This window comes from Natrix helvetica, assembly GCF_964273705.1.
Source record: "Natrix helvetica genome assembly, chromosome: Z".
NCBI lineage: Eukaryota > Metazoa > Chordata > Lepidosauria > Squamata > Natricidae > Natrix > Natrix helvetica.
The window spans coordinates 137,612,893-137,639,611 of record NC_138554.1 but is presented as its reverse complement, the minus strand read 5'-3'; the positions used below and the strand labels follow the sequence as shown (position 1 = coordinate 137,639,611).

Below are 26,719 nucleotides of genomic sequence, written 5' to 3'. Positions count from 1 at the left end.
TTTTAATGTTGCCTTTTTATATTTGTGTTGTATTTGTGCTGATAAATAAATAAAGAGAGACTAGTATAGATCTATTTCAAGCTATTTAGCTCTCATCAGCTAAATAGGAGAGGAGAGCTTGTGGTTTAGTGGCTAAGACTCCTGCCTAATATGTAATACAGCCCAGGTTCAAATCCCAGTAAGGGTATGGCTAGCTGATGAGAGCTAAATAGCTTGAAATAGATCTATACTAGTCTCCCTTTATTTATTTATCAGCACAAATACAACACACACAAACACACACACAGACAGACAGACAGTACTGTATAATATCTCTATCTAGATCTATCATTATCATCTACCATCAAGCTATCTATCTATCATTATCTTTATCCTTACTTATGTATATCTCTGTCTATCTCTCTGTCTCTGTCTCTCTCTCTCCTTTTATCTATCTCTACCAGTTATCTATGTATCTTCTATGTATCCATCATCTATGTCTGTCTCTGTCTGTCTGTCTGTCTCACTATCCAGGGTTGGGTTCCAGCTGCTGCTACTGTCGATTCACTCAAGGATGCGCCCCATGTGCCCATGTGCAGTGCAACAAAAATTGCTCTGCAGGTGCACAGAAGGCAAAAGCAAGATGGCGCTACCGAGAGAACCGGTTCGGGGGCTTGGCCGGCCTGGGTTGCTACCGGTTCCAACGACCCATGCCGCCAAGTTACTACCGGTTCGTCCGAATCGGTCCAAACTGGTAGGAACTCACTTCTGCCTCTATCTTGTCCAGTGGTGGGTTTCCAAATTTTCTACTACTGGTTCGCTCACACGCTCTCTCTCACGCGGGAGACACTTCTGCGCATGCACAGAAGCATCTGGGCGGGTGGGCGGAGCCTCCTGCCGCCACTACTACCGGTTCAGCTGATCCAGGCCAAACCGGGAGCAAGCCACCTCTGATCTAATCTCTCTCTCTCTCGCTACCAAATCTATCGATATCTATCAATGTACAGGTAGTCCTGGGACCACAGTTCCCAATGTTGTGCAAGGCAGAGTCCTGCCCAATTTTACACCTTTTTTGCCACACCTGTTAAGCAAAGCACTGCAGTTGTTAAGTGAATCATGAGGTCGTTAAAGAAATCAGGCTAGGTTACCAACAGATGAAGAGATAATTTTAAAAAAATATTAGACTGTGCAGAGATGAACAGGTTGACTTTGAAAATAAATGATGAAGAGGAATCGGAGTACTTCAAGACATGGGGAAGATTTTATGACTGGCTAGAGAAAGGAATCTAGAAAAGAAAGTAAGATGAAGATACAGAACCCAGACGATACACTATTAAATGGGAAAGGGTGGGAAGAGGGGGAAAAACAAAAAAGAAAGTACTAAATATACAAGTATATATTCAAGAGAGAGATATAAAGGGGAAAAATAATTAGGATAGATCAGCGAAGGGAAAGGGAATAAGAAATGACACTAAACTATATTTGGGTTTGCAGAAATACCATCCCAAGAAATCATAAACTGAGATTTGAAAGAGACACCTATAACAAAAAGAAAGGGAGAGAGGACGAGAGGAAGAAGGAGGGAAGGAAGAAAAAGGTAAAGAGAGGAGGGTGGAAGGGAGAGAAAGAGAAGGAAAGAAGGTAGGAAGGGGAAGAGGGAGAGTAGGAGTAGGGGAGAGGTAAGGGAAGAAGAGGAGGAAGAGAGGGAGGGAGGGAGAAAAGAAAGGGAAAATAAGGTGGTGTTAAAACAGGTGGATGGGATGATAAATAAAGCAACCCCAATTGTAATAGGCAGGGAGTTGGACCAGAAGACCTCCAAGGTCCCTTCCAACTCTACTATTGTATTTATTGTATTATTGTATATTATAACCTTTTAAATGGAATAATAAATGTATACGAATGACAAATGTAAACAAGAATAATAATGAATGTATACCTATAATTGTATATAAGAGAATAAAAAATTAAAAAAAACTTTAAAAAGAAAATGAAATCTGGCTTTCCCCGTTGACGTTGTTTCATGAAAGGTTATTGGGAAGGTTGCAAACGGCCATCACAGGACCCAGGATGCTGCAACCATAGTAAATGCATGCCAGACTTTATTAGATATGTTATGTCAACATATGCACACGCACACAGACACACACACCGTCTGGCTCAGAATGAATGAACTGTGTTTGGGGGAAGGCCTGTCTGCCTCTTTTTCCCAGGCTCGGTGGATGTGAAGCCCCAAATTTAACCCTAGCGTAAAAATTGGGGGAGGTTTAGCATTGATAGGTTTTAAAATGTGGTCCATCCAGAATTATTGTGCTGGAAGCAAATTTGGGCCTCTCCTTTTTACAAGATTCTTGGTGGAACAGTGGGTAGAAGAAGTACATTTCTCCCTAATAATAATAGCAGCAATAATGAGGAAGAGGAGATGGAAATTGAGTTGAGGCCGCTAGTTAGCGGAGAGGCCGTATTCTCCTCAGTTCCCCGTGAAAGAGGTTGCAGCAATTACAGCTTCTTTTCAATATTTCCTGGAAGGACTAGCCAAGTAATTGCATGGGGCTTCCAGGAAAATGGAAAAAAAATTGATTGCTCCTGGCTCTTTAAAAGCAGACTCCGATATTTCCAAGGAAATAGGAAATAGAGGACATTTCCAGGGAAATTTGGGAGGGTCTGAAATCTAACCCTGAACCTATGATGGGGAGAAGATGCCATAGGTTTATCCTGGGTGCTCTCTGAGCTTGGTGGTTTTCTTGCAGAAGTTTCATGACCCAACTAGGGAACATCATCAGTGCTAGGAGGAGGGGGAGGGAGGAGGAGGGAGGAGGAGGAGGAGGAGGACTGAGTTGCTTTCTGAACTTGATTGGTTTATTACAGACATTTTATGACCCAACTAGGGAACATCAGCAGGGTAGGGGAGACGGGGAGGGGGAGGATTGTGGGGTCCTTGATATTCTCTAGGTTTGGTGGTTTTCTTGCAGATGTTTCATGACCCAACTAGGGAACATCATCAGTGCTAGAAGGGAGGAGGAGGAGGGAGAGGTTGGAGGGGTCCTTGGTGCTCTCTAAGCTTGGTTGTATTCTTGCAGACATTTCATGACCCAACTAGGTAACATCATCAGTGCTACAAGAGAGGGGGATTTGAGAGGAGGGGGAAAGAGAAATGTGGGGTCCTTGGTGCTCTCTGAGCTTGGTTGTCTTCTTGCCAATGTTTCATAACCCAACTAGGTAACATCATCAGTGTTAGAAGGGAGGAGGAGGAAGGAGAGGAGGGGAAGGATGGTTGTGGGATCCTTGGTGCTCTCTAAGCTTGGTGGTTTTCTTGCAGACATTTCAGGACCCAACTAGGGAACATCATCAGTGCTAGCGGAGGAGGAGGAGGAGGACTGTGGGGTCCTTGATACTCTCTGAGCTTAGTAGTTTTCTTGCAGATATTTCAGGACCCAACTAGGGAACATCATCAGTGCTAGGAGGGAGTGAAAGTTTGCTCTCTATTTATATACTTACCCTGTCAGTTTTGGTGGTCGTGTTTTTTACAATTGAGCCCAACATTACTGTTGCTAAGTGAGAAACTTAAGTGAATTTTGCCCCATTTAAAAACCTTTCTTGCCACAGTCATTATGTGAATCATGCATTTATTAAATTAGTAACACTGTTGTTAAGTGAAACTGACTTCCCCATAGACTTTGCTGGTCAGAAGGTCGCAAAAGTGGGTCACATGACCCTAGGATACTGCAACCGTCATAAGTTTGAGTTGTGAAGCATCTGAATTTTGATCACGTAATCTTGGAGATGCCACAATGGACTTAAGTGCATAAAATGGCATTAAGTCACTTTTTTCATTGTTGCAATTTCAAACGGTCAGTAGGTGTTGTAAGTCAAGGACCTTATCACTCATTCTTTGAGCTTGAACTTTATCACCGATTCAGAACTAAAATTCTAATATTCCCAGTTTCTAAATGAAGCACCAAGGAATGGTGCTGGGAAAAAAATGACTTATAACCAATCCTCACACTTACGACTGTCACGTGGTCTAAATTCGGACAACTGGGATGTATTTATAACAGTTGCATTGTGATAAGCATTTGTGACCTTCCCAGCTGTTTTCTGAGATGCAAAGCAACCATGGTGATTCACTTATCAATCAGGGCATAAAAAGTCAGAAAATCAGGGGTGGCTTGCTTAGCAACAGTCTTGCTTAGCCACAGAAATTCCAGTCACAATTGTCGTAACTCAAGGACTGCCTGTAAATTAGGAAATAAATCTCTTGTGGGTTTTTTTGCCTTAGCAGATACCACCAAGATACCAAGCATTTCCCAATCGTTAAATCATTAAAACAATAAAGACTGAAAATATTTCACCAAACAATTATGTCTAGAGGGGAGCAGAGATATAAAATGAACGGATCGCATTTTAAAACTTCAACTCTTCGTTTGCATTTTAAGCCGTATATTTCCTTTCCTGTACACAATGAATCCCAGGTATCGGTTACAAATGTTGTATATATATTCACGAGATGTAAACATGACTTGTTTTGACAGGTTTTTTTTTATATGCAACAAAAATAATGGTAGATCACAATTAGGAACATATCTGAGAAGATTTACATAAAGTTTGGCTTGTCCTAACATAGTTCAATCTTACATAATACAAGTAGTCCTCGACTTACAACCACAATTGAGCCTAAAATTTCAGTTGCTAAGCGAGGGAGCTGTTAAGTGAATTTCCTCCCATTTTTATTTTTCTTGCCACCATTTTTAAGTGAATCCCTGTGGTTGGTAAGCTAATATGGTTGCTAAATGAATCTCGCTTCCCCGCTGAATTTACTGGTTGCAAAAGGGGAATCCCTTGGACACTGCAACCGTCATAAATATGAGTCAGTTGCCAAGTGTCGGAATTTTAATCACGTGACCAAGGGATGCTGCAACGGTCATAAGTGTGAAAAACAGTCGTAAGTCCCATTTTTCAGAGCTGTTGCAACTTCAAACAATCACTAAGTGAAAAGTTTTAAGGCGCGGATTACTTGTATGCAAAAATTTGCAACGATTCAGAATCTCCCTTACGTTCAGTTAAGCTGGGTACCCCACTTGTGGGAGGATCAAACCCAAACTTTAATTCAGTTTGATCTCCCAGATCGATATGCCCAACTTGTGCCGAGTTGTAATCAAGCAATATATTTTAAAATCAGCCACCGTTTCCTATGGAGTGGGGGAGTGGGGGAAATAAGCAATGCATTCAGATATTCCAGGTTTTTTTTTTTTTTTTTTACTTGGAACTTTTTTGGAACGTGTCTGGAAGATATGCAGCAATCAATCAATGCACTTTAGGTTCACTAGCAATGCAACTGTGAAATTGTCACAGTTTCAGGGTGACAGTTGGCATCCGTAGAAAATAAAGTTAGGAAATAAACATATGGATGTCACCACACTTTAGAGAAGAGGTAATCTTACAGTAAGGTATGGCGGTAGTCTCATCATATGTGTAGCTTCATTATCAAAGTACATTTTTTCTTCCACGGCTTGGACAACATGCTAAGTGGCCCACAGATATGTACACGCTAAGCAAGAACTGGTTATTAGCCAAGGGACCCTATTTAGGGCCTGGTGGGAATATAATCTATAAGTGGTCATGAATGAGCTAGATACAGGGATGATAAAACATATGAAGAACGGTTGCAGGAACCGGATATGTCTAATGTAATAAAAAGAAGAACCAGGGGAGACATGATAGCAGTCTTCCAATATTTGAGGGGCTGCCCCAAAGAAGAAGGGGTCAAACTATCATCCAAAGCTCCAGAAGTCAGGACAAGAAGCAATGGGTGGAAACTAATCCAGGAGAGAAGCAACCTAAAACTAAGGAGGAATTTCCTGACAGTGAGAACAATTAATCAGTGGAACAGAAGTTGTGAAAGCTCCATCACTGGAAGTCTTTAAGAATATGTTGGATATCCATTTGTCTGAAATGGTATAGGGTTTCCTGTCTAGGCAGGGGGTTGGACTAGAAGACCTCCAAGGTCCTTTTCTGTTCTGTATTTTGTTATTGTGTTACAATATTTGATATTCTAGGGCCCCTGTTTCCAGAAGCTGATACCAGTGAAGCTGAACCTGCTTCTGAAAGGGGAAGGACTGTTCTTCGTTGCCTTAAGGAATCTGATTAGTTAGTTGGTCCCGATGACGTCAGTTGAGGTCTCCCCCATGGCAAGAGACCTTCTAAAGATAAGAGGTCATCAACAATCAAATAGGATGCCTTGGGTGGTGATTGGATACCTAGAGGTTCTTCGACAGGAAAAGACATCTGTCTGGAATTCCATAGTAGCGCTTCCTGCATTGGGCAGTGGGTTAGACTAGATCAGGGGTGTCCAAACTTGGCAACTTTAAGACTTGTGGACTTCAACTCCCAGAATTCTGGGAGTTGAAGTCCACAAGTCTTAAAGTTGCCAAGTTTGGACACCCCTGGACTAGATGATCCTAGGGTCTCCTCTAACATTCAGTGATTCTAGGAGTGGTATCTATGCCATCATCCTGGGGAAGGCCTACCTATTGTATGTCCGTCTTTGTCAAATTTGGTGACTTTAAGATGAGTGGACTTCAACTCCCAGAATTCCCTCATCCGCGTGCTTTGACCTCTTCAACTCTCAGCTGGGGAATTCTGGGAGTTGAAGTCCACCCAGCTTACAGTTGGGGAAGGTGAGGAGCACAGCTCTATAATATCGCTATTATGAGTCAACGCTCATTTGAGGGCATAGAATAAAAACATATCTACACAAAAGTAGAGAGGTGTGTGTGTGTGTGTGTTCTACTCTACCAATGGGGGGAAATGTTTATTTTCCTAATATTTCCAAATGGCCCAGATTCTCTAACTAAGTGTAATCTTTATTGTCATTGTACACAACTCTACCAAATTTATTTTCTTCCATTGACTTTCCCACTTCTAAAAACTGGGTCTTAGACTAAGATCTTTTTCTCTCTCTTTGGATGATATATTTCCATATTTATTCCCTGCTGCAGGCAAACTCTTCCTAGGCTGAAATAATACAAAAATAATCTCTTTTTTTGTTTTTGTTTTTGTTTCAAAGGCACCTATCCCTTTGGCTCCAGAACAAAAATACCAGCCTCCAGAAACATCTCCCTTCAATTCTCCCAAAATGCTCCCCAACCCCCACCCCAGTTTAGAAATTTGGGGAGGAAAAAAAATAAAAACAGAGGAAAGAAGGAAAATCATTGTGGCTTACCAAAAAAAAAAAAAAACATTTGAAAAAATGGCAGGTTGTTTTAGAAAGAGTCTATAATACTGATCAAACAGATTCAGGTGTAAAAAGAGAGAGAGAGCACATTTTCAGAAATGAGTGCTTTTGTTTTCCGAGATCCCTCTTCCCTTTATTTTGGTTTCATCTCTACTCGCGAGTCGTCGGCGTCCAGTTCATATTCTTCCACATTGCCGGTGGTCCAGATTTTTATGCGCTCTCTGATCTCGCTGCTTCGGGGTGCCAGGATGAAGTCGTAGATGAGAGCTGCTATGGCACCCCCCAAAAAGGGCCCAACCCAGAAGACCTGAAATTCAACACAAAGAGACCACTGAACAATACAGCTGTGGCCACTCCCCAGGTTGGCAGAATGCCCAGCCATCAATCCATCACTGCCCTGTGTGTTCCCTCAATGTGTGTTGGATAGTCTTTAAAACTGGGAAGAAAATAGTAAGTGAGCACTTGTGAGCAGTGTTCCGATATCTCAGGGGTTGCCACAAAGAAGAGGGAGTCAAGCTATTCTCCAAGGCACCTGAGGGTAGAACAAGAAGCAATGGGTGGAAACTAATCAAGGAGAGAAGCAACTTAGAACTGAGGAGAAACTTCTTGACAGTGAGAACAATTAATCAGTGGAACAGAAATTGCCTCCAGAAGTTGTGAATGTCCCAACACTGGAAGCCTTTAAGAAGATGTTGGATAGCCATCTGTCTGAAACGGTATAGGGTTTCCTGCCTAGGCAGGGGGTTGGACTAGAAGACCTCCAAGGTCCCTTCCAACTCTTTTATTCTATTCTACTCTCTACCCCAAATGGTGCAAGAGAATATTTGGAGCTTGAGGTTGAACTGTGGTGTCCTTAGTGCTCTCTGAGCTTGGGGGTTTTTTTGCAGGAGTTTTGTGACCCAACTAAGTAACATCATCAATGCTAGAAGGGAAGGGGTTACAAGGAGGAGGGGGAGGAAGAAGAGAAGGAGGAAGAGAAGGAGGAGGGGAAGGAGGAGGGGAAGGAGGAGGATTGTAGGGTTGCTGGTTCTCTCTGAGTTTGTGGGGTTTCTTGCAGGAGTTTCATGACCCAACTAGGTAACATCATCAGTCCTAGAAGGGAGTGGGATTGTAGCTTCTAGCACTGATAATGTTACCTAGTTGGGTCACGAAACATCTTCAAGAAAAGAAGCAAGCTCAGAGGGCACCAAGGATGTCACAGTTTCTTCCTCCTCCTCCTCCCTCCAAGCACTGATGACGTTACCTAGCCGAGTCACGAAATGTCTGCAAGAAAACCATTAGGAAACTTGCAAAATGACTACACTGATAGTCCTCAGCTTATAACCGTTCCTTTAGCAACCTTTCAAAGTCACAATGGTGCTGGAATAAGGGACTGAGGACTGGTTCTCGCACTTACGACCACTGCACCACGGTCCTCCGATCGAAGTTCAGCGTTCGGCAGCCGAGATGTCCCCTATCTCTGCAGAGAGACAGCAGAGCCTTTTCGGATGATGGTTGCCAGCAGTGGTTGTTGTGTGCACATATGTGGTGTGTGTGTGTGTGTGTGTGTGTGTGTGTGTGTGTAAACCATTGCTGGAAACCATCACCCCAAAACATTTGAAGGGGAAGCCCCTCCAAAGCCCCTTCCTTCTGCTTTTAAGCGGCTTCCCTCTGCATTTTCTTCTGCTCATCATTCGTTTTTGCCACCCCCCCCACCCCAGTTTTATCCCGAAGTGATACCTAGCAGCTTAAATGTGATTTTCATGAAACTCTTCTCTCCCACCGCGGGATTCTCAGTTTAGCCCTTCTGCCAGGCCCATGTCCGGCTTGGGATTCTGATGGGAAACCTACCCAGTGGTCGGCAAAGTTAGTGGTCACCAAAGCAGATCCGAAAGAGCGTGCTGGGTTGATGCCGCAACCGGTGTAATCAATCTGTGAGAAGCAAAGAGAGGGAGATTCGGTTAGAGAGAGAGAGTCGTGCCTGGAGGCCAAAGTAAGTCATTTCAGCAAGAATTGTTTAGGGGCTTCCATTCGATGCAGGAGAGCTGAGTTTCCAGGTTTTAAATATCACGGGCAGTTCAGGACAGAGTTGATGGTTTGTTTTTATTTTATTTATTTATTTGGTTTGCCAGGCATGTGTGGGAAAAGAAATGTAAGTAGGAGTATAACGTATAAGCATATAAGCAGGTATACGTATATACATAAGAAATGAGTACGAGAAAATGTGGATAGTAAGACGGGGACGGAAGGCACCCTGGTGCACTTATGCACGCCTCCTTTACGGACCTCTTAGGAATGGGGTGAGGTCCACGGTAGGCAGTTTAAGGTTGAAGCTGTGGGGGTTTGAGGAAGTAACAACGGAGTCAGGTAGAGCATTCCAGGCGTTGACCACTCTGTTGCTGAAGTCGTATTTTCCGCAATTGAATTTGGAGCGGTTAACCTTGTGTTTGTATCTATTGTTTGCCTGTGTGTTATTGCGGTTGAAGCTGAAGAAGTCGTCGACAGATAGGGCTTTGTAGCAGACAGTTTTGTGTACTATGCCTAGGCCAGACTGTAAGCGGCTTAGTTATAGGTTGTCCAATCCCAAAATTTCAAGCCTGGTGGCATAAGGGATTCTATTGTGAGCAGAGAAGTAGAGTACCCTCCTCGTGAAATACCTCTGGACTCGCTCAATTGTTATAATTGTTATAAAGAACAACCACGGACCTCCGCTCCTTCCGCCAGAAGCTCAAAACCCACCTGTTTAATCTAGCCAGCCTGGCCTAATTCCAGCTCTCCCACCCCAGTCTGTATTTTTAAACTTCACGGGTTGGTCTTAAGGCTAAGTTTTTAATTTTTATAAATTTGTACAGGGTTCTAAAGTTTAATCCGATTTTAATTATATTTATTACTGTTTGTATGGTTTTAATTTGGTACCTGTACACCGCCCCGAGTCCCTCCGGGGAGAGGGGGCGGTCTAGAAATCAAATCAAATCAAATAAATAAATAATAATGTCTGTTAAACGGTGAGGATTCCAGACAGACAAGCTGTATCTGAGAACTGGTCTGGCAAAGGTTTTGTATGCCCTAGTTAGCAATACAGTGTTACCGAAAAAGAAACTTCGCAAAATTAAGTTAACAACTCTTAATGGCAATGCTGTTACAGTGAGCTCTAGGATGTAACTAGATGGCTGCGCAATTCCAAGGATAGTTTGGCTTGATAAGACCTCGTTGGGAATTTTTGCATCCAGTTTTGGTCGCCAAGATGTGAAAAATATGTGGAGACTCTAGGAAGAGTGCAGAGAAGAGCAACAAAGATGATTAGAGGACTGGAGACTAAAACATATGAAGAACGGTTGCAGGAACTGGTTTAGTTTAATGAAAAGAAGGACTAGGGGAGACATGATACCAGTGTTCCAATATCTCAGGGGTTGCCAGAAAGAAGAGGGAGTCAAACTATTCTCCAAAGCACCAGAAGGCAGGAAAAAGAAGCAATGGGTGGAAACTAATTAAGGAGAGAAGCAACCTAGAACTAAGGAGAAATTTCCTGACAGTTGGAACAATTAATCAGTGGAACAGAAGTTGCCTCCAGAAGTTGTGAATGCCCCAACACTGGAAGCCTTTAAGAAGATGTTGGATAGCCATTTGTCTGAAACGGTATAGGGTTTCCTGCCTAGGCAGGGGGTTGGACTAGAAGACCTGCGAGGTCCCTTCCAACTCTGCTATTCCGTTATTCTATGCACTGATTTGCTTTCCAATTTGAGGACATGTCAATATCTTCCTTCTTCTTTGGAAAACATTGTGAAGGGCTGTGATAAGTGAGGTTTGTGTGTCGACCAAATGCCCATGTTTATACTTACTGTCTTGTCTTGTAGACATGAAAGCCCGCTGGGTGACTTGGGACCAATTGGGAGGAGATGGTGAGTTCTAGTCCTACTTTAGGCATGAAAGCCAGCTGGGTGACTTTAAGCCAATCACCAGGAGATGGAGAGTTCTAGTCCTACCTTAGGCATGAAAAACAGCTGGGTGATATGAACCAGCCCTTCTCTCACAGTCCAACCTATCCTCAAAGGATTGTTTTCTTTGTGAGGAAAGTAAGAGGAAATGAATTAGATATATTTGCTGCGTTGAGTTTTACTTGAAAAAATGACAAAGGCAGGATAACAATAAATAACTTTTCAAAGAATAGATTTCATTTATGTTTATGAACTATAGCACTGTATGTGTCTTTGTGTGTGTATGTGTAAAACACATTTGGGGTTGGGGTGTATTTTACGGAGATGGGGGCCACCTAATTAAATGGATTACATACAAATAGCTCAATGTATGGAAAACAAGATAGGACAAACTATGACAGATTGATTGATTGATTGATTGAACATTTTAACTACTTTAATTGAGATGTAGTGTGTGAAATGCGTCAGGAAGAAAATGGGCAGTGGCTGTTTTTGTTTTCTTCGTGGCAAAGAAAGAAAATAATAGCATTTTTTTTTTTTGCCTCGCAGAACATTTCATGTACAGAGGAACTAAAACGGTGGGTGGACTCTGCCCAAATCAGCAAAACACACATCTTCTGTTGGCGTGTCCAAGGTGGAACTAGTCCATGGGGTTCTCCAAACTATGCAACTTTAAGACTTGGGGACTTCAATTCCCAGAATTCCCTATGCTGGCTGGGGGATTCTGGGAGTCGAAGTCCACAAGTCTTAAAGTTGCCAAGTTTGGAGACCTCTGGATTAGAGAGCAGAGAATTGGAAGAAAAGAGAAGACGTGAAGGAAGGGAAGGGAAAAGAATGAATGGAGGCATGAACTGAAGCGATAGACATAACAATTGTAGGTGTGCACTCAAGAAGAGGTGAGGAAAAAAGAAGATAAGGGTAGAAACTTTCAATCCGTTGGTATGCTGTAATTGAATTCCACCATGGCACGATCAATACAGGTAGTCCTCAAGTTATGACCACACCTGAGGCCCAAATTTCCATTGCTATGCAAGACAGTTGTTAACTGAGTTTTGCCTCATTTTACGACCTTTCTGCAGTTGTGAAGTGAGTGTCTGCAGTTGTGAAGTGAAACCCTCTGGGCATTAAGTGAATCCGGCTTCCCCATTAACTTTGCTTTGAAGGTCAGGTGATGGCAACCATCCTAAACATCATAATCCGGGTAGTCCTCGACTTATGGCCACAATTGAGCCCAACATTGCTGTTGCCAAGTGAGACAGTTGTTAAAAGTGAATTTCATCCCATTTTCCCTGCTCTGTTGCCAAAGTTATTACCTTGTTTACCCAAAACTAAAACAGGGTCTTATTTTCTTTTGACCCCTGAAATAAGTGCTTGGCCTTATTTTGGGGGAGGTCTTATTATTTTTGAGGTACAGGAAGCGGCGAGCGTGGTTACCTCATGGCTGCTGCTACGTTGCAGTATTTTCGGGGAGGGCTTATTTTTGGGGGAGGGCTTATTTTAGCGCATGCACTCAAAAGCCCGATTGGGCTTATTATCTGGGGAGGTTTTATTTTCAGGGAAACAGGTTAAATGAATCATTGGTTAAGTCAGTAATACGGTTGTTAAGTGAATTCTGACTTCCCCCATTGATTCTGCTTGTCAGGAGGTCGCAAAAGCAGATCACACAATTCCAGGACATTGCGACAGTCATAAATAGGAGCTAGTTGCCAAGCGACTAAATTCAGGGCTCAATTGTGGTTGTAAGTCGATTACTACCTACGTCAGGGGTGTCGGGAACTTTAAGGCTTGTGAACTTCAACTCCCAGAATTCCTGGGAATTCTGGGAGTTGAAGTCCACAAGTCTTAAAGTTCCCAAGTTTGGACAGCCCTGACTTAAGTGGATGACAAATATTCCCTTGCCCAATCTATTCTTTGTTCAGACCAGGCCAATCCAGTTGTTTTGGGGTGGTTTGGCACTTTTTAAAAAGCCAATCTTCTGGAACAGGAAGTGGTTTGGGAGAGCAAAGTTAGCATGCTCCAAGTCCCTCAATTGTGGTCTGGAAAAAGGATGGAAAGTTCTGGAATCCCCCGGAATAGACTGCTCCAAAAATAGAATTTTTCACAGATCTACCGTAGAGGCAGAATATGATCTGCAACTGAGATGAGCGGGATTAATCCAAGATATTGTCCTAAAGGTAAAGCTAAAGGTTCCCCTCGCACATATGTGCTAGTCGTTCCTGATTCTAGGGGGCGATGCTCATTTCCCTTTCAAAGCCGAAGAACCAGCACTGTCCGAAGACGTCTCCGTGGTCATGTGGCCGGCATGACTCAACCCCCAAAGGCGCATGGAACGCTGTTCCCTTCCCACCAAAGGTGGTTCCTATTTTTCTTCTTGCATTTTTTTACGTGATTTCGAACTGCTAGGTTGGCAGAAGCTGGGACAAGGAACTGGAGCTCACTCCGTTATGCGGCGCTAGGGTTTCGAACCGCCGAACTGCCGACCTTTCTGATCGACAAGCTCAACATCTTAGCCACTGAGCCACCACATCCCTTTAAGATATCGTCCTACTTGACTTTAAAAAGTCAACATTGGATGGTGTGTGGTCTCCATTCCAGGAGTAAAGATGACATAGCTATGGAAAGTTTGTGGGAATCTTCACAACACAAGAACGTATCTCAAAGAATGATATGTTTTAGGGACGAGTTGGTGCCTCCCTTAGGAATGGTCCTTTATCTATGCCTATACCTGCCACCACAGGTGCAGTTGGGAGTCTTAAATGATATAAAGATACACCTTCTCCATTATCTAGATCGTTCTCCAACCCTTCAAGTAGAACATGGGAGACATTAAAAAAACCCTCATGTTATACAGTACAATAGTAGAGTTGGAAGAGACCTTGGAGGTCTTCTAGTCCAACCCCCTGCCTAGGCAGGAAACCCTATACCGTTTCAGACAAATAGCTATCCAACATCTTCTTAAAGACTTCCAGTGTTGGGGCATTCACAACTTCTGGAGGCAAGCTGTTGACAGGTTCTATCATCAACAGAAGAGAATATTGGTAGCTCAAGGTTGAACTGTGGGTTGGTAGATTCTTGCAGACATTTCATGACCCTACTAGGGAACATCATCAGGGCTAGAAGGGAATAGGATTTGGGGAAGGGAGCAGGAAGAGGAGGAGGAGAGGGGAAAGGTGGAGAAGGAAGAGGAGGAGGATTGTGGGGTCCTGGGTGCTCTCTGAGCTTGGTTGTTTTCTTGCAGATATTTCATAACCCAACTAGGTAGCATCATCAGTTCTATGTGGATAAATTCTACCATGCCATTGCAACTGTTACCTTCACTTTTCTGACATTTCCCTGTCCCTTATGGGTCCCCTTGGCGGTACACTGACTGCTTTGCATTGTCTTTTGCAAAATCTGCCAAATTTGCATTTAATTAGATTAGAATATGAGTAGATCTTCTAAGTTTTCCTTACTGACTCATTCAGAATGGGGAACCTGGGGATAGCATGGAACACTTCTGAAGCATGGATCTCTTGAGGCAATGTTTCATTAACTGAATTAGGTAACAGCATTAATGCTGGTGAGTGTGAGATCTGTTCATCAGCACCACTGTATATAAAGATGCTACTAATATACAGGCACTGATGAAGTTACCTAGCTGGGTAATGAAATGTCTGCAAGAAGAAAGCTCAGACAGCTCTCTTTCTTTTTCATCCTCCTCCTCCATCTCCTCCTCCTCTACTCCACAAACCCAACTTCCTCCTAGCACTGATGATGTTTCCTAGTTGGGTCATGAAACGTCTGCAATAAAACCACTAAGCTCAGAGAGTATCAAGGAGCCCACCGTTTTCCTCCTCCTCCTCCTCTTCCACAAACCCCAATCCCTTCTAGCTCTGATGATGTTCCCTAGTTGGGTCATGAAACGTCTGCAAGAAAACCCCCAAGCTTGGAAAGTGTCTAGAATCCCACAGTTCCACCCTGACCTACAAATATTTTCTTTCTTTTTTTCGGGTAACCTTTTTAAAGAATGTCTCAGCTACCCCCACTAGAAATCGATTTCACAGTTGAAAGCTATAGAGCACATTGATTGAGAATGGGTACGGTAATTGACTCTTGCAAACCCTTGCTGAATCTCCCCCCTTTATACCCACGTGAATTATTGCGGTGTCAGTTTGAGCTGCTTCCATATCCTTTTCTGCTTGTTTTGGACTTCAGATATGTTTTGACATCTGTCGCTTTGGTAACAGACCTGGCCTATGTTAGGGTTTTACTTCATATGGTACAGAACCAAAACAGTTCTTTATTTTTCCATACAACCCTGTTAACGGTGCAAAATATAATTTCCTACCTCATTCTATTTTCCATCAATTTCTATTCTTATTTAATCTATTCCTTTCATATGTTCTGTTTCTATGTTCTGTTACTCCTTTGTGTATAAATCTTATGGAGTTTTTTATTTTAATCTTAACTATTTCTTAGCTCTTAGGGGTTTTTTTTTCCTTTTAATTTTCCTCTTCGCTATGTTCTTATTCTCGCGGATATAAATGGTATGAGTTTTTAAATCATTTCTTAGTTCTTTAAAAATTTTCTGTTTTCAATGTTCTTGTTCTTGTATGTATAAATCTTAAGTTTTTAAAATATGACATCATAGCTTTTCTTCAAAAAAAAATCTTTTCTATGTCTATAATACTATGTGTATAAATGTATGGTTTTTTTCCTTATTTATTAGCTCTTAGGTTTTTTTTTTTTTAAATCCTATTTTCTGTGTTCATGTTTCTGTGTATATATATATATTTCATTTCCCCCCTTTATCTTAACTATTTCTTAGATTTGCTTTTTAATTTTCTTCTTCTCCATGTTCTTATTTCTATGTGTATAAATCTTATGGTATTTTTTTTTACCTCCACAGGAAACAAAGACTTGTTTGGCCACCTAATGAGAAGAAAGGACTCCCTGGAGAAGAGCCTCGTGCTGGGAAAGATTGAGGGTAAAAGAAGAAGGGGAGGAAAGAGAATAAGGTGGCTGGATGGTCACTGAAGCAGTAGGCATTAAATGGACTCCAGAGGATGGTAGAGGACAGGACAGCCTGGAGGAACATTGTCCATGGGCTCACGATGGGTCGGACACGACTTTGCAATTAACAACAATAACTGCAGGCTACTTCTTCTGATTGCTAGCTGCATTTCGGCAGTTCAAATCTCACTGTCTAAAGGTGGACTCTGCCTTCCATCCTTCCAAGGTGGGTAAAATGAGGACCCAGATTGTTGGGGGGGGGGGGTTTGGGGCATAAGCTGACTCTGTAAACCGCTTAGAGAGGGCTGTAAAGCACTGTGAAGCGGTATATAAGTCTAAGTGCTATTGTGGTTTAGCAAACGTGCCAATACATGAATCTCGAATCTGTACTCACCGCCAGCAGATGACCCAAGGCTACAGAAAGACCGATGGCCAGTGGCGCTGACCCAGAGACGTCCGTTCGCCTCTTGTCCGTTGTGGCGAGCACACAAAGCACCAGCTGCAATGTAGCAATGATTTCGATGCCCAGGCCTTGACCAGGATTCACCCCCTTGGCCAACTGCAAAAGGACAAGACCACAAAGAGAAGCAATCACAGCTCTGCACCAGGATGAAGCTGAGTTGGACACTGGCTCAATTAATGGCCTCAGTGGGCACTTTATGACTGCTAAGTTCATTTAACAAACGCTGCAAAAAAAAGGTCCTAAAATCGGGATGGACACATGATCAGACCGACCCGTTTTACAACCATCATAATTTGTTCCATTACAGCCCTATGTCCGAGACTACCTGAATTGCTTTGTCATCAATACGGTTGTGTGTTTCATGACACTGCATTCCCCTCCCTTATGTTTTTACAGCTCCAAGCAACATAATAAATAAGCTGATTAGAGAGTCAGAAGCCAAAATTAAATGCCATTCCAAAGAGGAAGATTTGTTTAAACTTAGGGTAGAACTAGGGGTGAAATGCTAAAAGTTCACCCGAACTTGTATTTCCGACGATCAGATGTGACACACAATATTGTAGGTTTCCGGTAACTTCAAAATAGCTTCTGAGAACTGGGCAATGGATAATAATATGGAGGAGGAGTAGAAGTGCGGGAGAGGGGGAAGGAAGGAAGGAAAGGAGGGAGGGAAGGAGGGAGGGCGGGAGGGAAGAAAGCAGGAAAGGAGAGGGAGGGAGGGAAGGATGAAAGGAGAGGGAGGGAGGGAGGATAGAAGGAGAGGGAGGGGAGGGAGGGGAGGAAGAAAGGCAGGGAAGGGAAGGGAGGGAGAGAGGGAGGAAAGAGGGAAGGAAGGAAAGAAGGAAGGAAAGAGAGGGAAGGAGGAAGGAAGGAAGGGGAGGAAGGAAGGGGAGGGAGGGAGGGAGGGAAGGAAGGAAGAGCAGGAGGAGAAGGAGGAGCTGAAGGAGGAAGGAAAGGGGAAGTGATTAAAAATGCAATCAATTACTATCATTTTACTACATTTTGATGGAAACAGGCATTTTACCTCTGGTATCTGGCCAGAAGTGCTCCATAATGAACAATGGTTTTGCTCAACAACGGTGCACCATCTTGTTCACTTTAGGACCATCACAGAAAAAGGTTATAAAATCGGACATTGTCACATAGAGACCTCCTTTATGACTGTTACGACTTACAGCTGAAATTACTGACTCAATTACATACGTAAGATGGGGAGTGCTTCTATGCATCATTATGTGTGGGTTTTTTAAAAAATCTGTCACAGGCTGACCTCTCTAAACATTAAAACCATGAAACTAGGGGAGATATTAAATTATAATAGAGGAGTGTGCCATAGATCTATAACAGACACCATAGCCTAGAGAGAAAAATATCACAAATTTAAAAGGCACGCCCTATTTGTGACAAACTAAACACTTGCGGAAATAATACAATTTGTGCAAGGCGTTGCACGCTGAAGGGAAGGCACAGAAACTCCAAAACACTCCATACAAAGAAGGAGTGGGGCTTCCATCTTGACTTTTTTGACCGCCTTCCTTCCCACAGATACTCATGGCATGGGAAAAGACCTCCCTGCTTCCTCACATTGGTGCCCTTTGGAATGTCTGAACTATCATCAAAAACCAGCCTGGGCGTTTTCACAGAGGAAACCGCGGCATGCGAGGCGGGGGATGGTCCATAGGCAAGGCAAATAGATCTAGGCTGCAATATTCCAGATTGCCACAAGGAGGAGACAAAGAGCCGGTGGGAAATTATCTAAACTCTTGATCACCATCTAGTGGCCCTCTGAAGTTTCGTCAGCCTGGCTCTTCTTTGAGAAAAAAGAACAATCTGTGAGTTTTTATTTTATTTATTTTGATCCCACCCTTATTGTGGTGAGGTGGGTGACAAACAAAGTTAAATAAATAACAACAACAACAATAAATAAATAATAACAATAAATAAATAAATACAGGCACAAATAAATATTTTTTATAAATAATTCAAGGGGGCAAACATATCTAATACTCATCCCATCTCCTATTTTTCCCACAATAACAACCATATGAGGTGGGATGGGCTGAGAGAGAGAGAGAGAGAGAGAGAGAGAGAGAGAGAGAGAGAGAGAGAGAGAGAGAGAGAGAGAGAGACTGGCCCATAGTCACCAAGCTGGTTTTCATGGCTAAGATGGGACTAGAACTCACTGCCTCTTGGTTTCTAGCCCGGTGCCTTCACCAGTAAGCCACAAAGCCCCTTGGTTCTCTGCCTTCTTACTCCTGAGCTCTATCTTGACAAATCTCCCCCAAGCTTGTCCTTTGTGACCTGCTGGACTAAGCCACCCTTCACGTTCATAGCCGCGTCAGCTGGGGTAATGACAACTGTGGCTCCGGAGTGCTGGAGGGCTGGAGAGAATCAGCCGCCGATGAACTAAATAGGAAGAATTGTCAGAATAAATGTCAAAGTGGACTAAGTGCTACTGTGGAAACATGTCCCATGATATCTAGGTTGTTTGTCAGACTCAGTGAGAACACACAGTTCGCACGTTCCTGGCCTCTGCAGCCATGACCCCGAAGTTCGTACGGAGCATCGGAGCATCGGCAGCAAAAGGCCAGAGTTTAATTGGCTGAATTAAAACGCTCCCTGCTCATACTTGGATCTGCAGACAAACAGACAGTCGCAAAAGGCCTCGTCTTCACTGCCAGCCCCACACTTTTACTCTTGGTGCCCAGTTCCCCACGGGCCCCAGACATCCCTTCGAGACTGATGGTTTACCTCTTGAGGTTTTCAGACTCCTTTGGAAGAATGGGGGGAAATGTTATTTGGACACCGGAAGAGATAAGGAGAGCATGTCAGCCGTGCGTTAGAGAGAGATGGGAGGAAACGTGGTGGTGCAGGCGGGGGGGGGGGGGAGAGGAAGGAAGGAAGGAGGAAATGGAGGAGAAGGTGAAGAGGAGGAGGAGGAGGAGGAGGAGAGGAAGGAAGGATGAAATGCAGGATGAGGAGGAGAGGAAGGAAGGAGGAAATGGAGGTGAAGACGAAGGCGAAGAACAGGAGGAGGTGGAGAGGAAGGAAGGAGGAAATGGAGAAGGCAAAGATGAAGGCGAAGAAGAAGAAGAGGAGGAGGAGGAGGAGGAGGAGGAGGAGGGGAGAGAGACAAGGAAGAGGAGGAAGAAGAAGATTGTGGGTTTCTTGCAGCTCTCTTATTTTTCCTGTTTCTTGTGGACATTTCATAACCCAGCTAAGTAACATCAACAGTGCTAGAAGAAAGTGATTTTTGTGGAGAGGAGGAGGACGAAGAAGAGACATGACATTTCCAGGCCATCTTAAAGATTTTCTAAATGCATCATGCTAAATTTATATTTTAAACCTTCTTTCCTTTTTTCCTTCTGCCTTTCTTGAGTTCACTTAACTCAATCTATTCACGAATCAAAGTATTGTTTGAACACAGAAATTGCTTTATTCATGACCTGCTGTACTGTCGGCCGATCAATATTGGCTTCTCTATACAACACCCCAGTGGGGAAATTCAATTTTTTTTACTACCGGTTCTGTGGGCATGGCTTGGTGGGCGTCGCAGGGGAAGGATACTGCAAAATCTCCATTCCCATCCCATTCCTGGGACCAGCCAGAGATGGTATTTGCAGTTCTCCGAACTGCTCAAAATTTCCTCTACCGGTTCTCCAAAACCTGTCAGAACCTGCTGAATTTCACCCCTGCAACAACCTGAAGTGACTTTCTAACCCTCCACATTTTGGCTCTCCAAACAGCCTCTGGATAATTGTTTTGCTTCAGGTTCTTCTCCCCCCCCCCCCCCACCTTCTTTTCCCAGGAATTTCATTTCCACCGTTTGAACAAAAAAAAATGCAGATAACAGGGGCACAAAGTCAGGATTCTCATTTTTCTCTCTGAACTTTAATGCACAAAGGGATAGAAAAAGGAAACAGGAAATGAAGATAGAACAAAGAATTCCAGATGATATTGTTCTCCGGTGTTGAGATTTTTTTCCCCCACCTCTCTGCATTTTTATTTTTTTATTTTTGCAAAGAATGGGTAGCAAGGGAAGAAGAAAAAAATCCATTGCACAAACACGACACCGAGACAAATGCAAATCTTGTTATATAAAATGAAGTCGTGGGCATGCAATCAAAACACAGTTTGGGTAGGCAGCAAGCTAACCAGGATTTAATTCTTTGTTATATAAGACCGGTCTAGAGAATTCAACATCAACTTTCCCCAACAAACCGAAAATAGATGAAGATCCGAGTCACCCAACATGCTCCAACAAATCTTGGCCACTGAGTGGCCACAGATGTTTCTCCACCAGTTGTGCTTAGCAACCCATGTAGGAAGGTGATGGTGTCCAAGTGATGTGCTTCCAAGATTTTGGGATTGCAGGCCTCGGTTAAGACAACAACCCTCAAAATATTCGAACGATCTAGCTGAAAATCGCTTCAATTTAGCATTCTGAAGGCGATGTCTAAGACAGAGGTGTCAAACTGGATTTCTTCCAGGGCTGAATCAGCATTGCAGTTCTCCTCTGGGGGCCACCAGGGTAGCGGGGAGAGGATGGGATGGATGCCTCCTCCAGCACCATGCCAGCCAAAATGGAGTGCGGGGAGGGGGTTGTTTTTATCCTGGACAGCCTCCTGCAGCACCCATTTTTGGCCAGCAGAGTGCTGCAGGAGGATGCGCAGGCCAAAAACAGGGCATCCGGGGGGCTGCATGAACCCCCCTGTACCCAGTTTTGGCTGTCAGAGACCCCACGGGCCGGTCCTTTGCTGTTTGTAGGCCAGCCCCATGGGCCAAATTTAAGCACTCCGCAGGCCTAGAGTTTGACACCCCTGTCCTAAGATATCTGGAGGACACCAATTGAGAAGATGATACATATTGTGTAGTGGGCTTCAGTAAGCAGGAACCAGACCAGAATAGCTGCAACAGCATTCATTGACTCAAAAATGGAACTGAGGAACTGCGAGCAAATGCCTGTGATTTATACTCTAGGCCAGAGGCCTTCAAACTTGGCAACTTTAAGACTTGTGGACTTCAACTCCCAGAATTCTCTGGAATTCAGCATAGCAGGCTGGATAATTCTGGGAGTTTATTTATTTATTTATTTATTTATTTATTTATTTATTTATTTATTTATTTATTTATTTATTTATTTATTTATTTATTTATTTATTTATTTATTTATTTATTTATTTATTTATTTATTTATTTATTTATTTATTTATTTATTTATTTATTTATTTAAACGTATTAGTCACCCCCTCTCCCCACAGGGACTCGGGGCGACGTACACAAGCAATCATACAGAGGAGGTAAAAAATAAATAAATAATTACAATGCTGAAAAAGGTTAAAACCTCAATAACATTAATAGTTTAAAAACTAAAATTAACAATTAAAAATGACCTAGGGGTGGATAAGTTGTCGAGTTATGCCAGGCCGGCTAGCCGAAACAGGTGGGTTTTCAGTTTACTGCGGAAGGAGCGGAGATCGGTTGTTGTTCTAATGTCTGGGGGGAGGTCGTTCCAAAGGGTAGGGCCCGCCACAGAGAAGGACCTACTCCTGGGCACCGCCCTCTGACAATCTCTAGAGGACGGCACCCGGAGGAGACCCTCTCTGTGTGAGCGAATGGGCCGCAGGGATGTATGGGGCAGGACACGATCCCGCAGGTAACTAGGCCCTATGCCATGGAGCGCTTTGAAGATGGTAGGCCACAAGTCTTAAAGTTGCCAAGTTTGGAGACCCCTGCTCCTTAACCAATCATAAAACTAGAAAAAGCCCCCTCCCCAAATATAAATGTTCTAAATTTCCCTCCAAAACTGTTGGGGTCATCTAAAGGTTAGTTTCACTTTAGCACAGTTAACAGTTAGGGTCATCTAAAGGTTAGTTTCACAGTTACCACAACTACATACATTCAATACATAACAATATAAAACAAGGACTATCTGTTGGTTCGGGCAAAAGGTCCATCTTTACTTCTTATAGGGACCAGGCAGATATCCCTGAGATGCTTCCAAAAAGGAGGGACATCATTCTCCTGCACGGTTTTCATGCAGCTGCCGTGTGGAAGCATTTCAGAGGCAACTTCGCCCAACCTGGATTCAACATTGAGACTTCAAGACTGAAAACTCTCAACCGACTTGATCTTCACAAGGTTCAAGACTATTCTGGAGAGAGAGCTGATGTTGCGATGATACGACGTGCAATCTTGGAGCTCCAAGATTGCAGTCGATATTTCTGCCAAGGGGCGGTCCGTTTGGACCTAAACCGTCCCGAAGAGACGGTAATAAATAAGAGTAAGTCCTGCTGACCTTAGGGACACTGCAAAGTCTCTGATTGATCTAGGAGAAGCTCTTTTTCCTGAAGACAGAAACCCAGCCTTGAAGCTGCTGAAGTTGGGACAGCTCAGGAATGGAAAGAAAATAGAAAAGAATAGTGTGTCGGATTGGTGAGGAAATTTTATTATTAGAAAAGAGACTATCCAAAGAAAATTAAAACTAAATTAAAATTGAAGACAAAAGAAAACCAGCGGCGAAATTAAGCTACATTAAACTTAGTGTGTTATTCTTTTTCTTAAATTCTCTTTTTACAAATGGAAGTTCTGCAAATGTTTCCTATTTTTTTAAATTGGAAAACTCAGTTTTTCTTCTAATTTTTTTTTTTTTTACTTTTTCTATATATACTTGTGGATTAATTTTTTTTTGCTTTTCTACGTTTGATTGGATTGGGGTTTTTTTATTAAGAATTTTTCTCCGTAAGTCTGCTATTTAAAAAGGGCTGTAATAGCAGAGAGAGGAAAAAAAGTAACACTGCCACTTTAAGGCTGGAGGCTGAATCATTGTATTTTTTTCCCGCTCTTTGATCATTGGAATTCCTTTCAGTTTATTTATTGAGAGTGATAGTGGAAAGAGCACGATTTGTTTGTTTCAGAGTTTTCGCAGTGAAGGCACAGTTTTGACTTGGAAGATTATAATGAACTTGTTTGGAATACAATAAATGCCTCGAATGCTATAGTGGCAGTGTTTATAAGTTGGAAGGATGGCGCAACATGAAAAAGAAACACTAATATTGCAAATGATTATGTTTAAAATTCAAAAGATATTAATAATAAGAGAGAAAATTGAGATGAGAATGGATGACGCAGAACAAAGAACAACAAAAAGAAATGGAAAAATTGAGAATATTTATCAAAAGAAGTTGAGGACAGAGTTCCAAAAATTGAAGGAAAAAGGGAACAAAGAGATAAGAAAATTGTGGATACCGACAGCATACTGAGTGTGATTGGTAACAGTAAGAGTGGACTATGGAAAGGTGGACTGGAACTCTACCTCAGACCTCAGACCTCAAAGTACAGAAAAAGAAAAAAGAGAAAATTTTATGGAAGTAAGGAGAAAAATCTTGACTGAAACATCGGTGATAACCAAAGATAAGTTGATGAAAGGAACAGATGGAGGGTTTCAAGTGCTAATAAGATATACAATGAGCAATGAGCTGCGAAAAGAAGTCCATAAAAGACCTACTAAGAAAACAACCAGAATATTAATTCCACAAATGACATAAGATATAAAACTGCACTACTACTGGAAAGATACAGGTTGATGTAGTGAAAGTCAAACTTAATTAAATTTAGAGTATTATATATAGTCATATAAATGAGTAATATTGATAATAATACATATATTGGTACTAGTTTGAGGATATGAAATTTTATACAAACTGCAAATGAAGACTACGAGAGGAGACTTAAAAGTATTTGTTATTAAATATAATCAATTTTTATTTAGAATATGTTAGAAAGATGAAATGTTATTGAATGGAATGCTATTGTATAGTTTTACCTCAAATTTAGGATATTTCATACAAAAGGATGTAAAAGCAATTTGTAGTCAAATGAATGTTTAATAATTATAATAATTTTTATATAATATACTAGATTGATGATATGAGAATTTGTTTGAAATGAATTGATAATTTGTGATCTTACATACATTTGAAAGTGAGGGCTATGGAAGTGATGCACAAAAACCTTACACCCAAACGACAAGCTGTACGTGATTGAAGAAGGTTCTATGTGTTATTTGTTGTCTGTTTTTGTCTGACCAAAAAAAGAAAAATATTCTTTTAAAAAAAAACACAAGAAATGATATACAAAGATTTTTGGGTTTGCGGAAATACCACCCCAAGAAAATAGAAATTAAGAGCTGGAAGAGACACCTGCAGCAATAGAAAAAGAAAGGAAGAGAGGAAGAGAGGAAAAGGAGGGAAAGAAGAGAGAAGGTAAGGAGAAGAAGATGGAAGGGGGAAACAGAGAAGGAGAGAGGGTAAGAAGGGGAAGAGGTAGTGAGAAGTAGGGGAGAGGTAAGGGAAGAAGGAAGGGAAAGGAGATGAGGAACGAAGATAAAGAAGGGGGAGAGGGAGAGAAAGGAAGAGAGGAGAGGAGAAGAAGTGGAGGGAAGGAAGATACTGAGGAGGAGAGGAAGATGGAAGGGAGAAGGAGAGAGGGTAGGAAGGGGAAGAGGAAGAGAGGAGGAGCGGAGAGGTAAGGGAAGAAGGAAGGGAAAAGAGGAAGGAAAGAAGTAGAGAAGGGAGGGTGGGAGAAAAAAGAAAGGAGAAGTTGGTGGTGTCAAAATAGGTGAGGGATGGTAAACAAAACAACCCGAATGGAATATTACAATTCTATAAATGGAATGACAAATGTATTAGAATTATGAATATATAAAAAAAGAATAATAATTATGTGAATGTATATATAGAGAACAAAAAATAAAAAAAACTTTATTAAAAAAAAGACTATTCTAATAAAAATTCAAGAGCAACCTACCTACTGGAGAAGACCAAGACACATCTTAGATCTTTATACTGGTTGTCTCAGAAGCCATCCAAATGTCACTGGGATGCCAATGAGGTTTAGATCTGACTGCAATAGGGTATTGTTGAAATGGTGCTCTTAATAAATGATTGGTTTTCTTTTGAAACTTGGCTCAAGGCTCATGAATCAATTAGGGCATCTTTTGGAAACCTGACAGACAGTCAGATCTAAACCTCTTTTGAATTATGGCTGAACTTTACTCATGTTTCTTTCCTCCCCACAGTCTGTGTCATAAATCACATTCTCGAACGAGGTGCACGCCTCACAAATTTGCTGTAGTAATCTGAGATCCAACTCTAGCCGAAGGTATGCGTGGAATGTGCTCCCCCCCCCCCACTTTTCCTCACCATGGCAACTTTTATGAGTTGACAGCCAGCAGAAATGGGCACTATTTATTTGCTTGTCAAATAAAAGTAACAAATTTGAACGAACAAAATGAAAAAAACGAAAATATGACAGGGATGATAGGCACTTTAGTGTTCTTACGCACAATCCCTTAGAAACCTCTTAATTATGGGATGTCCACAGAAGTGAAGTTGGAAATAAAACTGTGAAAGTTAATAGCTGAGACAACTGGCTCGGGTAAAATATTCTACATTTTGACAATTCTATTTCAAAAATTGATATATATTTTTTTACAATCAAATTTAAAACTGTTTACATTAAGCTTAGAACTGTTGCTCGCATGCGTTGCATTACGATTAAATGCATTACGATTAAATGCATTACGATTAAATGCATTACGATTTTAAATGCGTTGCATTACGATTAAATGCATTACGATTAAAACTAGAATAGAATATTCTTTATTGGCCAAGTGTGATTGGACACACAGGGAATTTGAATGCAGAATCCCCTCAGTGTACATGCAAGTAACAAATGTTAAATCACGATCATAATCGTAAAAGGCAATTGTCATAAATCATAAGATGCAACACTCGGTGATAGTTATAAGTTACTAAATAAAAGCAATCAGCATAAATCATAAGATACAAACAACAAAGTGATAGTCATAAGATGCTAAAGGGATAGGTAATAGGGGAGATGAGAAGGATAATAGTAATACAGCCCTACTACATGATTTGATATCCTCAGGGCATAAGACAGTGTTCTGGGAGTTAGCTGTTTAACAAAATGATGGCATGGGGGAAGAAAACTGTCCTTTTTGTCGTGCAATGCCTTATAGCTGTGATGGTGAACCTATGGCACATGTGACATAGATGACATGAAAATGCTACATGAGCCATTGCCCCAGTTCAGTTCTGCCACGCTTCTGGGCGTAAC

General features: G+C 42.1%; 1 protein-coding gene and 1 long non-coding RNA gene across 2 annotated transcripts in view; one reads left to right on the top strand and one right to left on the bottom strand.

The window, feature by feature from the left end:
• The first annotated feature begins 3,604 nt into the window (after nucleotides 1–3,604).
• Nucleotides 3,605–7,284, top strand: LOC309401184. Its single transcript, XR_014176766.1, has 2 exons — nucleotides 3,605–6,321; nucleotides 6,439–7,284. It is a non-coding gene; the product is annotated as an uncharacterized lncRNA (long non-coding RNA).
• Nucleotides 7,285–7,339: 55 nt separating this feature from the next.
• AQP1 (aquaporin 1 (Colton blood group)) overlaps nucleotides 7,340–26,719 on the bottom strand; it is a 35,639-nt gene continuing 16,259 nt past the window's right edge. Inside the window, exons 3-5 of the mRNA XM_081970236.1 lie at nucleotides 16,511–16,675; nucleotides 9,041–9,121; nucleotides 7,340–7,517 (exon numbers count right to left, since the gene is read on the bottom strand). Of these exons, the coding sequence (XP_081826362.1) occupies nucleotides 7,344–7,517; nucleotides 9,041–9,121; nucleotides 16,511–16,675 (420 nt within the window). The 3' untranslated portion in view covers nucleotides 7,340–7,343. The remainder of the gene's footprint in view (nucleotides 7,518–9,040; nucleotides 9,122–16,510; nucleotides 16,676–26,719) is intronic.